This window comes from Molothrus ater, chromosome 26, assembly GCF_012460135.2.
Source record: "Molothrus ater isolate BHLD 08-10-18 breed brown headed cowbird chromosome 26, BPBGC_Mater_1.1, whole genome shotgun sequence".
Classification (NCBI taxonomy): domain Eukaryota; kingdom Metazoa; phylum Chordata; class Aves; order Passeriformes; family Icteridae; genus Molothrus; species Molothrus ater.
The window spans coordinates 228,515-242,418 of NC_050503.2; the positions used below are offsets into that span (position 1 = coordinate 228,515).

At 45.8% G+C, this 13,904-nt stretch overlaps 1 protein-coding gene across 4 annotated transcripts in view; it reads right to left on the minus strand.

The window, feature by feature from the left end:
- Positions 1-12,172, minus strand: part of RANBP3 (RAN binding protein 3) — a 65,962-nt gene extending 53,790 nt beyond the window's left edge. For 2 of the 4 annotated variants that reach the window (XM_036399278.2, XM_036399277.2), the window contains exon 1: positions 12,086-12,172. In XM_036399278.2, coding sequence (XP_036255171.1) covers positions 12,086-12,107 — 22 coding nt within the window. In that variant the 5' untranslated portion in view covers positions 12,108-12,172. The remainder of the gene's footprint in view (positions 1-12,085) is intronic. The other 2 variants (XM_036399280.2, XM_036399279.2) reach the window with 1 other exon arrangement.
- Positions 12,173-13,904: the final 1,732 nt, after the last annotated feature.

A 13,904-nucleotide genomic window follows, 5' to 3' on the forward strand; every position in this document is an offset into this window, starting at 1 on the left:
ATGCCCAGCTCCAGATTTTGGTTCCTATTTCTAGTTATCTTTTCAAATGCATTTACATAGAGCTCTCTAGCATTTAATGTTTTTCGTACAAAAGCACTTACACATACCATGTTTCCATCAACTGAAGAACCCCCATACCAGGTTTTATTTTTGCAGATCACAAATGCAGATGTTAGGTAGTTCTTTGGTTTTTCCAGTCAAGCGCTGATTCAAAACAAGAATTCCACTGTTATTTGTACTAGCCAACATCTGGGCCAGACAGTCATGTTCTCAAGATTTTGTTATACCAGGGTGTCTGAAGGATGACCTATGATAAAATAAATCTGCCAGGTCCACTAAACTGTCAGCAACTTAAAAAGAAAATAAAGGAAAGGAAGGAAATATATATGAAGGAAAAACCCTCTACCTTTAAACTTCAGGTAGAATGCGTGTAAGAGAACATGAGATCTCTCTCACCAAGAGATGAGCAGCCAGAACACACAGTTCTTAAAAACTGAGGATTAGACTTGGGTTTTTTTCCTTCAGAAAAGCAGACAGAAACATGGCAAAACAAAGATCTGGAGAAACGTCAGTTTTCTAACCAAGCCAGTCTTGATAAAGGTATTCAGATGAAGTCCAAGCATGTAAGAAGGAAAGCAAAACTTCAGTAATTAGCATCAGAGATAGTACCTCTCCAATCTCAAGATCTGGAACCATACAAACCTGAATGGTTTTAGGCTGTCAAATCAAATTGAATCCACAACTGAAAACCAACTGAATCCACAGAACTCCTTCCTGCAGTTTATTCACTCTGCAGATATTTCAACCTGCATGAATAACTACAAAAACCTCAAGACCTAGATTTCACAGGCTAAGTTTCTTTAACATATGTTACCATCCAGTCATTAACTATTGATAAATGCCCTATGTGATGTGAGAAAAACATGTACTATTAAATCTGCTGAGCTTCCTTCACAAGCTGTGGAAATCAAAATGCAGAAACAGAAAATACTCCATAGTTCATGCAGAGATATCATCTTCAAATCATATATACTATTTACTATGAGATTTTTAACTTAGATACATGATCACTAGTAGCTGTAGCAAACTCTCCCTTGTCAACCATATTTCCCACAGCTAAACAAAACATTCACTCACATGATGCACCTCTAGCAGCCACAAAGTGTCAGACCTTTATTGCAGCATGAAATGATTCATTGAAAAAAAATCCAAGGGGTCCAGGGCAACAAGAAAAGCTTCTGTAGGTACATTGGTGATAAGAGAAAGGCTGGGGAAAATGTGGGCCCTCTCCAGCAAGAAACAGGAGACCTGGTTTCCATGGATATGGAGAGCTGAGGTACTCAATGATGTTTCTGACTCTGTCTTCACCAAGAAGTGCTCCAAACCAAGTTATAAAAGGGGAAAGCAGCAGGGACTGGCAGAATGAAGGGACCACATGCTATAGGAAAACAGGCTTCAGACCATCTAAGGAAGGTGAAGGTGCACAAGTCCATGGGAACTGATGAAATGCATCCATGAGTCCTAAGGGAACTGTCGGAGGAAGTGGCTAAGCCACTCTCCTTTCATTGAGAAGTTGTGGCCATCTGAGGAAGTTCCCAGTGACTGGAAAAGGGGAAACATAACCCCCATTTACAAAAAGGAAGAAAAGGCAGGCTTGGGGCACTACAGGCTGGCAAGCCTAACTTCTGCACCTGGCAAGATCATGGAGCAGACTCTCCATGACCCTCCACCTGGGAACTCTGCTAAGACACATGGAAAATAAGGCAGTGATTGTAGAGAGTCAACATGGCTTCACGTAAAGCAAACCACACCAGACAAATTTGGTTCTATGATTGTCTTGCAGTGTTGGTGGACAAGGGAAGAACAACTGACAGTCTGCCTAGACTTGTGCAAAACATTTGACACTGTCCTGAAGGAGATCCCTTGTCTCTAAATTGGACAGATGGACCTCTCCTTGGAAAAGGAATTTGCTGGTGGCTGCACTCAGGGTTGCAGTCCAACAGCTCAATGTCCAAGTGGAAACCAAGTCTGGGACCAGCACTGCTTAATATCTATTTTGGTGACATGAACAGTCAGAGATTGAGGGCACCCAGGAAGTCTGCCAATGACACCAAGTTGTGTGGTGCAGCTCGTATGCTGGAGGGAAGAAGGAATGCCATCTGGACAGGCTGGAGAGGTGGCACTATGCAAACCGTATGAACTTCTACAAGGCCAAGTGCAACTCCTGCACGTGTCAGGGCAATCCCAAGAACAAACACAGGTTGAGGGGAGAAAGGATTGAGAAAAGGCCTGGGGAGAAGGACTTGTGGGTGCAGGTGGATAAGAAGCTCAACATGCCCCAGCCACAGGCATTGGCACACAGAAACCCACCCTGTGCTGGGCTCATTGCCCAGCATGGGCAGGAGGGGATTCTGCCCTCTACCCCACTCAGGTGAGATCCCACCTGCAGAGCTGCTTCCAGCCCTGGGGAACAACAACAGGAGGATGTGGAGCTGCTGAAGCAAGTCCAGAGGAGGCCACAAAGATGCTCCAAGGGCTGAAGCCCCTCTGCTCTGGGGACAGGCAGGGAGAGCTGGGGGTGTTTAGCCTGTTCTGGAGAGACCTTCGAGCCTGGTCCAGTACCTAAAGGGGCTCCACAGTAGAGGGACTTTGGATAAGGAGGAATGGCTTCAAACTGACAGAAGGTAAATTTAGATGAGATATAAGGAAAAAATTTCTCCCTGCAATGGTGGTGAGGCCCTGGTACAGGTTGCTTCATGGACCTGTGGATGGCATCCCTGGCAACATTCAAGGCCAGACTGGATGAGGTCTGGAGCAATCTGGTGTAGTGAAAGGTGTCCCTGAACAATAGGGATGGGGGGGGAGGGGTAGATGGCTTCAAAGGTCTCTTCCAACCCAAACTATGGATTCTTATGAAAATAGAAATAAACACCTGCAGGAGTGTGTATCTCTGTCGAGTTCTCAGGCTCACAGAGTATATCTCATGGCACAGCAGTGACAAGGGCCAAAAAAGCAGTCACTTTCTTCACTGCTGAGCCTATTTTGCCTCTACCATAAGGATACAGCATAAATAAGGTTGGAGGTCTCTAGTCCAATCTCCTGCTTCAATTAGGTCAATTATGATGTCAGGCCAGGTTAATCAGGTTATTCAGTCTGGTCTTAACATCCAAGGACAGAGACTGAGCAGCCTCCCAGTGTAATCTCTTCTCTACTGCTTGACTGTACCTATGGTGAAAAAAACCACCACAAAACCCAACCCTTCCCCTATTTCCAGTCTGAACATCTTATTCCACCTCCCACCTTTTGTCTTTGTCCTTTCAACATACACCACTCTGATGGGCCTGGGTCTGTCTCTTTAACAACTTCCTCACAGACCCGGATAAGCTCCAGATATGCCTCTCTGAAGACTTCTTTCCTCTAGGCTGAACACACTCAGTCTCCTCACAAGATATGCAACTCAGATCACCAAATGTCTTGACAATTCAGGTAAATCTTTAAATTTTAGAAGGAACCATGGCATGAAAACAACTTTCCAGACTTCACCAGATCTGCTGCAGCCACGTTATTAAGAAAGAATTTATTTTTAAAGCTAAGAATTACAATGTTTCAAATGCTTTTTCTTTTTAAATTTACTCCAAATTACATTTAGAAATGGAATAGTGCCTGATGACATGGAAAACTACATGAGGCAGGGGAAAAAAATTCTACAGAGCAAATTCTTGGCAAGCAAGCCCTTGCTTCAATTTCAAGAAGCACTCTTAGATACCAGAAGCATACAAGTTGGGAATAGCTACTCCAACTGTAACTCTTTGTAATACATCACCTGAGAGAAAAAGTGTACCTGTGAATCACGAACAAGCATTAAAGAGCAGCAATTAGACTGTTACCTGACTTAAAATACTCATAGTGGTAATTTGTCACTTGTGAAGCACTTATCTAAAAGTCAAGAAAATAAAAGTTCTAAGTTAGGTTTAATTATGCTTATTGGAACATTGCAGGCCACAAAAAATATTCTTGGGATTTTTTTTCACCATTTACATTACAAAGAGCAGAATAATCATGCTAAATGTAACATATGAAGAGATACAGATAACTCACAGCATTAAAAAACTTCAAAAGGTGTTGATAACACAAGATTCTCTTCCAATAGCCAACAACAGACTGAAAGCAAAGAGCAAGCTGCCACTAAGAGCTTATCTGCAGAAAGACCTCCACAAGCAAAATCCAGCCATACCTCATGACAGAAACAAGAAACACAACTGGATAATTTGTGGCCAATCTTCACAAGAGATGTCATGATGAATAGAACTGACATGGTGAAAAGAGATACTTTTGCAAATGTTACAAGTCAGAAAAGAAAAAAAGTAGCTTATTTTCAAATCAGAGGGAAAAGCCATAAGGGAGGGCAACTATTTGGTAATGTAGATAAAATATATATAAAAAATTCAAAAAAGTGTTCACAAGAAGTATTAAAGCATTTAGATAGCCCTGTCTTGTCAATTAAATAGCTCTTTATGGTGTCTGGAGGTGAATTATTGTCACTCAGCCTAACTTTGCACCCACTAATCCATCTGAAGTCACCATAGGGAAAAAAAATCTTGTTTCTAGAGTCTGCAGACAGTCAGTGGTGAATGACACATTTTCTCTCAAAGTAACAGGAGATCTTCCTCTGTCCAAAAGCTACCATGAGACAAAGTAGCATAAACCATCAGGGCAACCCCCAACCCCTCGCCCCCACCACCAAAACAGCACAGAAGCAATGTCAGCATCCTACAAGTCTGGTAAAGAAATTATACTGATTAGTCTAAAAGGAACTACTTCAGTTTGCTCACCTTCTGTGTTTTCATAAAATCATAAAATATGCTGAGTTGCAAGGGACCCATTAGGAACACTGAGTCCAACTCCTGGCCCTGCACAGGTGTCCTGAGGTGACTGAACACTGGAAAAAGGGTGAGGCTCCAGAACTGCTGCAGTACATCAATGATATCATTGTGTGAGTGAACACAGCAGCAGAAATGCTTGAGAAAGGAGAGAAAATCATCCAGATTCTCCTGAAAGCTGGTTTTACCATCAAGAAGAGCAAAGTCAAGGGACCTGCTCAAGAGATCCAGTTCCTGGGGGTAAAGCGGCAAGATGGACGGTGTCAGATTCCCACTGAGATTATCAACAAGATCACTGCGATGTCTCCAACAAGCAGCAAGAAGGAAACATAAGCTTTCCCAGGCGCCATAGGTTTTTGGAGAATGCACATTCCTGAGTACAGCCACATTGTGACCCTCTCTACCTGGTCAACCACAAGAAAAACAGATTCCAGTGGGGCCCTGAGCAGCAACCAGCCTTTGCCCAGATCAAACAGGAGATCACTCATGCGGTAGCCCTCGGCCCAGTCAGGACAGGAACGGGGTGAAGAACATGCTCTACTCTGCAGCCAGGGGCCATGGTCTGTCCTGGAGCCTTTGGCAGAAGATGCCTGGTGAGACTCGAGGTCAACCACTAGGATTTTGGAGTGGAAGCTACAGAGGGTCTGAAGCCAACAGAGAAAGAAATTTTAGCAGCCTATGAAGGAGTCCAAGCTGCCTCAGAGATAACTGGCACTGAAGCACAACTCCTCCTGGCATCCTGACTACTGGTGTTGGGTTGGATGTTCACAGCAAAGGTTCCCTCTACCCACCATGCCACATGGAGCAAGTGAATTGCTCTCATCACACAGCACACCCATACTGGAAAACTGAATAGCCCTGTGATTTTGGAGATAATTACAAATTGGCCTGAAGGTGAAAACTTTGGTGTCACTGACAAAGAACAAGAGCAAGTTTCATGTGCTGAAGAAGCTCCACCATACAACCAATTGCCAGCAGAAGGAACACGTTACGTTCTTTTTACTGATGGTTCTTGTTGCATTGTAGGGATAAAACAAAAGCGGAAAGCAGCGGATGGAGCCCAACACAACACGCTGCAGAAGCTACTGAAGGAGAAGCGGATCAAGTCAACTTGCTGAACTCAAAGCCGTTCAACTGGCCCTGGACATTGCTGAAAGCTGAGAAGCAGCCAAAGCTCTACCTCTACACTGGATGGCAACCAATGCTCTGTGGGGTTGGCTGGAAAGGTGGAAAAAGGCTAATTGGCAGCATAAGCGAAAACCAATTTGGGTGGGTGAAGAGTGGAAAGACATTGCTACCAGGACAGAGAAACTAACTGTGAAAATCGGTCATATCCCATATCCCCAAGAGTCGAGCTAATGAGGAGCACCAAAACAATCAGCACATAGACCGGGCTGCAAAGATAGAGGTGTTAAAGACAGACTTAGATTGGCAGCACAAGGGGGAGTTGTTCCTAGCTCAATGGGCTCACGATGCTTCAAGTCATCAGGGCAGAGATGCCACCTATAAGTGGGCACGAGACCAAGGGGTGGACCGAACCCCTTGGTTAGTATTTCTCAGGTTATCCATGACTGCCAGATGTGTGCTGCCATCAAGCAGGCCAAGGGAGTGAAGCCCCTATGGTATGGTGGGTGGCGGTCCAAGTACAAGTATGGGGAGGCCTGGCAGATTGACTAAATCACACTGCCCCAAGGCAAGCGCTACGTGCTCACAATGGTAGAAGCCGCCACAGGATGGTTGGAAACCCACCCTGTGTCTCATGCTACTGCCCAGAACACCATCCTGGGCCTTGAAAAGCAGGTCCTGTGGAGACATGGTTACCCCTGAGAGGAATGAGTCAGACAATGGGACTCATTTCAAGAACAGCCTTACCAACACCTGGGCTAGGGAACATGGCATTGAGTGGGTGTACCATATCCCCTACCATGCACCAGCTGCAGGCAAAGTGGAGAAGTACAATGGACTTTTAAAAACCACCTTGAAAGCATTGGGTGTGGGATCTTTCAAAAACTGGGAGCAGCATCTAGCAAAAGCCACCTGGTGAGTTAACACCAGAGGCTTGATTAACCAAGCAGGCCCTGCCCAATCTGAATCTCTTCCCCTGCATACAGTACACAAAGTCCCAGTGGCACATGTCAGAGGTTTATTAGTTTGGATCAATTCTGCCTTGAGTACAGAGAAACCCATTTGTGGGATTGTCTTTGCTCAGGGACCAGGTTACACATGGTAGATGATGTAGAAAGATGGAACAACACGACACGTACCTCAGGGAGATCTGACTGTTGGGTGAGAACTAGATGTAAATATCACTGTCTGCTGAATGTCATTGTCATTGTATATAGCTGTATACTGTGTATATAAATGTATGGGTTGAGTTAGAATATGTATTAGCTTTGGTAGTAAACTGACAATATAGGGATAAGGGGTGAAATGTCCTGAGGTGACTTTATGATGCTTGTATCCCTATTAGTCTGTTTAGCCCAGAAATAAATTCTGCACCATTAAGACTGGTTCCAAGAGCAAAGCAGGGGAGAGAAGAAACACAGAGTTTGTCATCAGAAATTGCACTTGCTCCACTACATCCTTCTCCTGGACTGTGTTGTCTGCAGCATGGACAGAGCTTTCCTTTGCTTTTAGTTAGTTTTTAGCTCGCTGAGGCAGACAAATTCACTGGACTGTGGTTTTTCTTTTTCCTGGAACTGTTTAAACCTGCTCTGGACTGAACACCCAGAAGAGCACCAGCAGCTCACACCTGTGGCCCACCAGGCCAGGCCTGGGCTGCAGCATTTCCATCACTGGAGGGATGATAGGAGACTGAGTGAGCCAAGCTACAGCCCACAAAGGGGACTTTCGGAGTTTGTCATCTCTTCAGAGCGGCAAGAGGTTTTATTGTTTAATATTGCTCATTTTTTGTGCTGGTGAATGCTTTGCCTGTTAAATAAACAGGGTTTTTTCTACTTTCCTCCAAGGAAATATTTACATAAACCAGTTGGGGGAGGGGCCGCTTGAATCTGCTTTCGAGAGGAACCCCTTTGGCGGTTTTCTCCCAAATTTGTCCTAAACCGGGACAACAGGGCACCCCAAAAAGGCCACCATATGACAGAGCATTGTCCAAACACTTCTTGAACTCAGGCTTGCTGCTGTGACCACTGCCCTGAGAAGCCTTATAAGCTCAACCTCCCTCTGGGTGGAAAACCTTTTCCTGGTATCCAAGCTAAACCTCCCCTGACTCAGCTCCATGCTGTTTCCTCAAGCTCTCTCATTGGTCATGAGAGTGTACAGATTGGTACCTGCCTCTCATGAGGAGGCTGAAGACTGCATTGAGGTCTCCCCTCAGTCTCCTCCAGGCTGAACAAACCAAGTGCCCTCAGCAGCTCCTCATACACCTTCCCCTCTAGACCATTCCCCATCCTTGTGGCCCTTCTTTGGAGGCCCCTCTACTAGCTTAATGTCTTTTTTATACTGCGATGCCCAAAACTGCCCCCAGAACTCAAGGTGACACTGCTCCAGTGCAGAGCAGAGAGACACAATCCCCTTCCTCACTCAGCTGGCCTGATGCCCCTATGGACATGGTTGGCCATCCTGGCTCCAGGGCACTGCTGACTCGGATCCAACTTGCCATCAGCCAGAACCCCCAGGCCCCTTTCTGCATCACCACTCTCTAGCCTCTAATTAATTAAAGGTAGTTACATACAGTAAATGTGTTATGATTGTGAACTGTATACTCAGCAATTTCATAAAGCCAAGTAAGTTGCAGACACCTCCTGAAAGGAAAATGTTAACACATCCATCAAATTTTAGCCCCGAGAAAAATTTGTATCACCTTTCAGCCATTGAGAAGATGAAGTAATTCATTCCCCACACAAGGGGAGTCTGTTGTCTTAAAAATGCAGCTTCAGCAGTAGGTTATAGACAAGCAAATTACTAGTTGTGTTTTAGCCACAAGTTAATGAGAAAAGCATTCCAGTTCCCATAAATATATAGGACCAACTGGAAGGTGCTAGTTCTCTTTGGTATTCTAGCTGGATTGTCTTAAAACTGACACTTCACACATGTGGCAGTGAAGTACCAAAGACTCCAAAGAAAGTTTCTAAGAACATTCAGTAACTACTTAATGTATTAGTACCAATAACAATTGTGCTTACCAGACTAAACTCCTGCTTTTCAATAATCACCCTCACAATGACAGTTCCCAAAACCTTTATTACCATGTCACTAAATCTTTGCAGCAAAGTCGATCAAACTTCACACAGCTAGAGAGAAGCTACTCTCTCCTCCTCTTCATTAGCTCCACATTTATCAACTCATCTCCCACCATGACAGGCAATGCCAAGACCAGGATCTGTTCCTAGGAAACTTCACAGTACAAACTTCTTCAGAAAGTGTCACTGGGACTATGTCATCTTTTAGCCCCCTTCTGTGCAGTAGAGGACCCCCTTAAACCAACAACCTTCTCTTGTCAAGATACAGTTGGTCATCACTCCAATATAAAGAGGCAGGGGAGCAGTTTCACAAACTCACTAGAAACAAAGCAAAGACACGTGGATGAAAACGACTTGAGGAACAATAAGAATGACAAAAAATGAAGTAATTATTAGAGAGAATGCTTGTAGCTTTGAAGAAATGCATCAGAAAGATCATCCATTAAAATAGTTTGAAGTTACAAAGGACATTGGTAGAATGGTTACTTGGAGGCAGTACTGACAGCTCAGCAGTGATTTAAGACATTCAATAGTTTAAGAGAGATATCAGAACCTAGAAGGTAAAGGTACCTAATATACTGTTGGAATCAGAAACATGAATCAATAAATTTAAAGATGGGTGTCATGGCAAAAGTTACAGGTTAAAAGAGCTTTATATTAGTAAGATGAGAGGACACAAGCCACACAAATCTCAGCACTTCTCAAGGCCAGAGAAAGGTTTGTTGAAGTAATCAAACAGGTAAAAATCTTGAGTTTCACCTGCATGAACAGACAGTAAAAGCTGTCTGTCCACTGGACTATTTAAACACACCAAACAAAAACAGCCTGCAAGAATGACTGAAACCTCATTCTAGGTACTTGTGTCGACTATGTGTCAAAGAATAATTAGTTTCACACCTAAGAACAAAGTATGATTGAGACAGCACTGTTGTACAGATCAATTAAGATTCAGGAACTGTTAAGAACTTTGCTGTAATCACACTTTTTTGTGAACATGAACATTGAGCTATCAAAAGCTATAAACAATGTAAGACCAATATGAAGCAGAAGGTCAAAGAATTATCGGTACCAAAATAGTTACTTCACATATTTAGATTAAAATACCTGAGCACAAGGAAGTAAAGCATTCACCTAAACAATGGAAAAATAAAACTAACTGATGTGTTGAAGAATGAGGACAAAACAGTCACCTGAGAAGATCCTTGCCATGACAGAGACTGCAAATAAGTCAAGTAGAAAGACTACAGAATTCTCCGAGTTTCAGCAGAAAGATGCGAATTCTGGGAAGTGCATGTATTTCCACTGTTATACCAAGTACATACACCTCAAAAATGACACTGAAAGGAACAAAACTAGCAACAGTCAATAATATTAGAATGAGGAGACAACCGTTCCAAAGCAAGCTTATCTTACTTCATCTGAGAAAAGATTGTATCACATTCTTATTGCAAGAAGAAATAGAACAGCAACAGGCAACAACTCTGGAAAGACAGGTGAGTATAAACTAAAGAGGTTTACAGGTGAGGTAAGTCTCTGGAGGCAGGAAGGAGCACAAGGATGGGATCACCCTCCCCCTTGCCATCCTAGACAGTCTACAAGTCCCTGAAGAAAAAGAGAAGTAGAGACAGAAACACACGACAAGTCATCATCAAAAGATGCAATAAATATTGGTAAACTGTTGAGCTTAATGCTCCCCAGCAGAAAGGGGCGGTAAAGTGAGGGGCTTGCATGACTTAAGATAGCTACTGCCAAGCTTCTGATTTTAGGAGAACAAAAGAACCCATTAAAATTTACCATAAGGTCATTATAACGGCAGTATACAAATTAAGTACTGATGTTAAGTTTCTCACAAAAGTCATTACAGATCTCGCTACTACTATTCTTGAGACCACTTATCATGCCTCCTCAGGCGCTGACAACTCACCTTGAGTCTGGAAGCCAACAGCCCAAACCATACCACATCACAGGATTTGTTAACTTAAGTGTAATTTTATTTTTAGCTGTTTGTAGGCTTCATCTTCAAAGGCTGCACCTACAACATTTATTTGCTTCCTGTTGTTTAATGCTAATATCAGAACAATAATTGCCACCGAGTTCCAAAGTAAGAAACAGTCCTGAAAGAAGGGGCCGCACATACACTTTCATTCACCTCCTGCTGGGCATTTCTTTTCCTCTTCCACTAGCTGAGAGGAATGATGAGACACAACAGAGACAGCTGGGCAAACTGGCTTTTGCCAAAACACTGAGAGACATATGTCATTCCCAAAGGCAAAATATAGATACCCAATGCCACTTAAAACACCACTGTACACACCTTGGGACAGAATACCCAAATACTGCAGTATTGCAGCCCAGGTTCTTCTAAGGCTCTTCAGAAAAAATGGAAGCCACTTTACTAGCCCACCTCTTGATGTTTTCAGCTCCAAAAAATACAATGCATCTACTATGATACCCTGCCTTGTTTTACATAGGCCTTCAATCAATCCTAGAACTAAACAAAGTATTAACATGAGTGTAAGCAAAGGAAAGATTTACAGTAATACGAAAGCAGTGGACAATAACTTCAAAAAGCAACTGGACAAGGCGGGGCACAAAGCGGCTTAGAGCCGGGGCCAAGACACAGCGCTCGCAACCGCGCTCCAGGGGCCGTGCCCAACGCCGGGCCCGCTGTCCGCGTCCAGGGAGCACCGGCCCCGGCCACCGGCCTCGGGAATCGCCGCATCGCGAACCCGGAGCCACCAACCCGCGGGAGGCACCTAAGGACGAAGGCCCCAGCCTGGCTTCGTCCGCCCGCGCCTCGCGGACGGCGCGGTGCCCCGACCAAGGCGCTCCCTTTGTCCGGCCGCTAGCCCCACTAGGACCGGGACGGCCGCGGGGAGGTAGCGCTCCCGGACTGGCCCCTGAACGCGGATCGTAGGGCCAGGCCGAGCCGGGCTAGACTAGGCTCACGGCGGCGCAAAGCCGCTGTGGGCCAGAGCAGCGACGCCTGCAACTCCCGCCTACCTTCGTTCGCCAGGTCCGCCATTTTACTTCCTCAGCCGCGCCCACAATGCATCGCGCGGCCGGACGACACCGCTCACCGCGGGCCCTGCGCGGCGCGCACGCCCCGATTTACGGCCGCTACGGGACGGCGGTGCGCGTGCGCAGAGCCGTCCCTAGCGGAGCCGGGGACTCTGCGCGGTGCCCTGTCGGTTCCCAGTCGGTTCTGCAGCTCCGGGCGGCCGGTCTGGGCAGCGTCCCCGTGGGCTGACTCGTTATGGGGCCCCCGTTGGCCCGATCGCTCCCTGCTGTCCGCGCACCGTATGTACCGCGGCGGTCGGAGCGGGGCCAGTTGCTCGCGCGTTTCCGTCCCGTTCGCGGCCTTGCCGTCTGCACCTCTTCCCGCGCCTGCGGAGCCTAGGCGGGCAGGCCATGAGCTGCTCCTGGTGCCACGTCCTGCGCTCAACAGCAGCTGGCACAGGGCGTAGGAATTGGGCAATTAATGATTCTCATCTTACCCCTAGTGATTGCTTCAGGGTTCATTTAACAACAGCATGCACAGTGCCCTTCATTTGACTACATCCCTCACAAGCTATCACACTAGCCTAAAGCAGAATCCAAGGGCCAGACTCCTGATTCCTTTTGTAAGTACCATGAAATGAAACCATCTGGTTTACCTGCTAGGAGAATTGTCCATCAGGAATATAACAGCAAAACTTAAAAATAAATGAACGGCACTATTTAAAAACAGAACAAAACAAAAGAGGAAAAAAAAACCCAGAATAATCACAGAAGGATTTGGCTTCCAAGGAACCTTAAAGCCCATCTCATTCCCCTCGTTTCCATAGACAGGGACACCTTTCTCTAGACCAGGTAGCTCCACACCACATCCAACCTGACCTTGAACACCCAGGGATGGGTCAACCACATCTCTGGGCAGGCTGTGCCAGGGCTTCACTGGTCTACCAGCCAAGGATTTCTTGGCCATATTCCACCTAACCCTGCCCTCTTGCAGTGGGAAGCCATTCCCCCTTGTCCTGTCATTCTAGACTCCTGTCCAAAGACTCTCCAGCTTTCTTGAAGCCACTTTAGGTACTGGACCAGGCTCGAAGGTCTCTCCACAGCCTTCTCCAGGCTAAACACCCCCAGCTCTCCCTGCCTGTCCCCAGAGCAGAGGGGCTCCAGCCCTTGGAGCATCTTTGTGGCCTCCTCTGGACTTGCTTCAGCAGCTCCACATCCTCCTGTTGTTGTTCCCCAGGGCTGGAAGCAGCTCTGCAGGTGGGATCTCACCTGAGTGGGGTAGAGGGCAGAATCCCCTCCTGCCCATGCTGGGCAATGAGCCCAGCACAGGGTGGGTTTCTGTGTGCCAATGCCTGTGGCTGGGGCATGTTGAGCTTCTTATCCACCTGCACCCACAAGTCCTTCTCCCCAGGCCTTTCTCCCCTCAGCCTGTGTTTGTTCTTGGGATTGCCCTGACATGTGCAGGAGTTGCACTTGGCCTTGTAGAAGTTCATAAGTTCCACCTCTCCAGCCTGTCCAGGTCTTTCTGCAGGCTATCCCTTCCCTCCAGCATGTTGACCACACCACACAGGATACCTATTTTTAAATACAAAATACCTATCTGTAAGTAAATGTCCATCTTCAGCATATTATGGAATATTTCCATAGATCAGGCAATAGTCTTTGGAGTTTTATGATTGCTAGTGCAAGCTGCATTACCAGTTGAATTTGCAAGACAGTGGGCACAAGAAATCCACATGTTTTCTAAAGTGTGTTAGGGACAAATTCTTACCACACTTGCTAGACAGACCATCTAGTTCAACTGGACACCCAGCTGTATCTG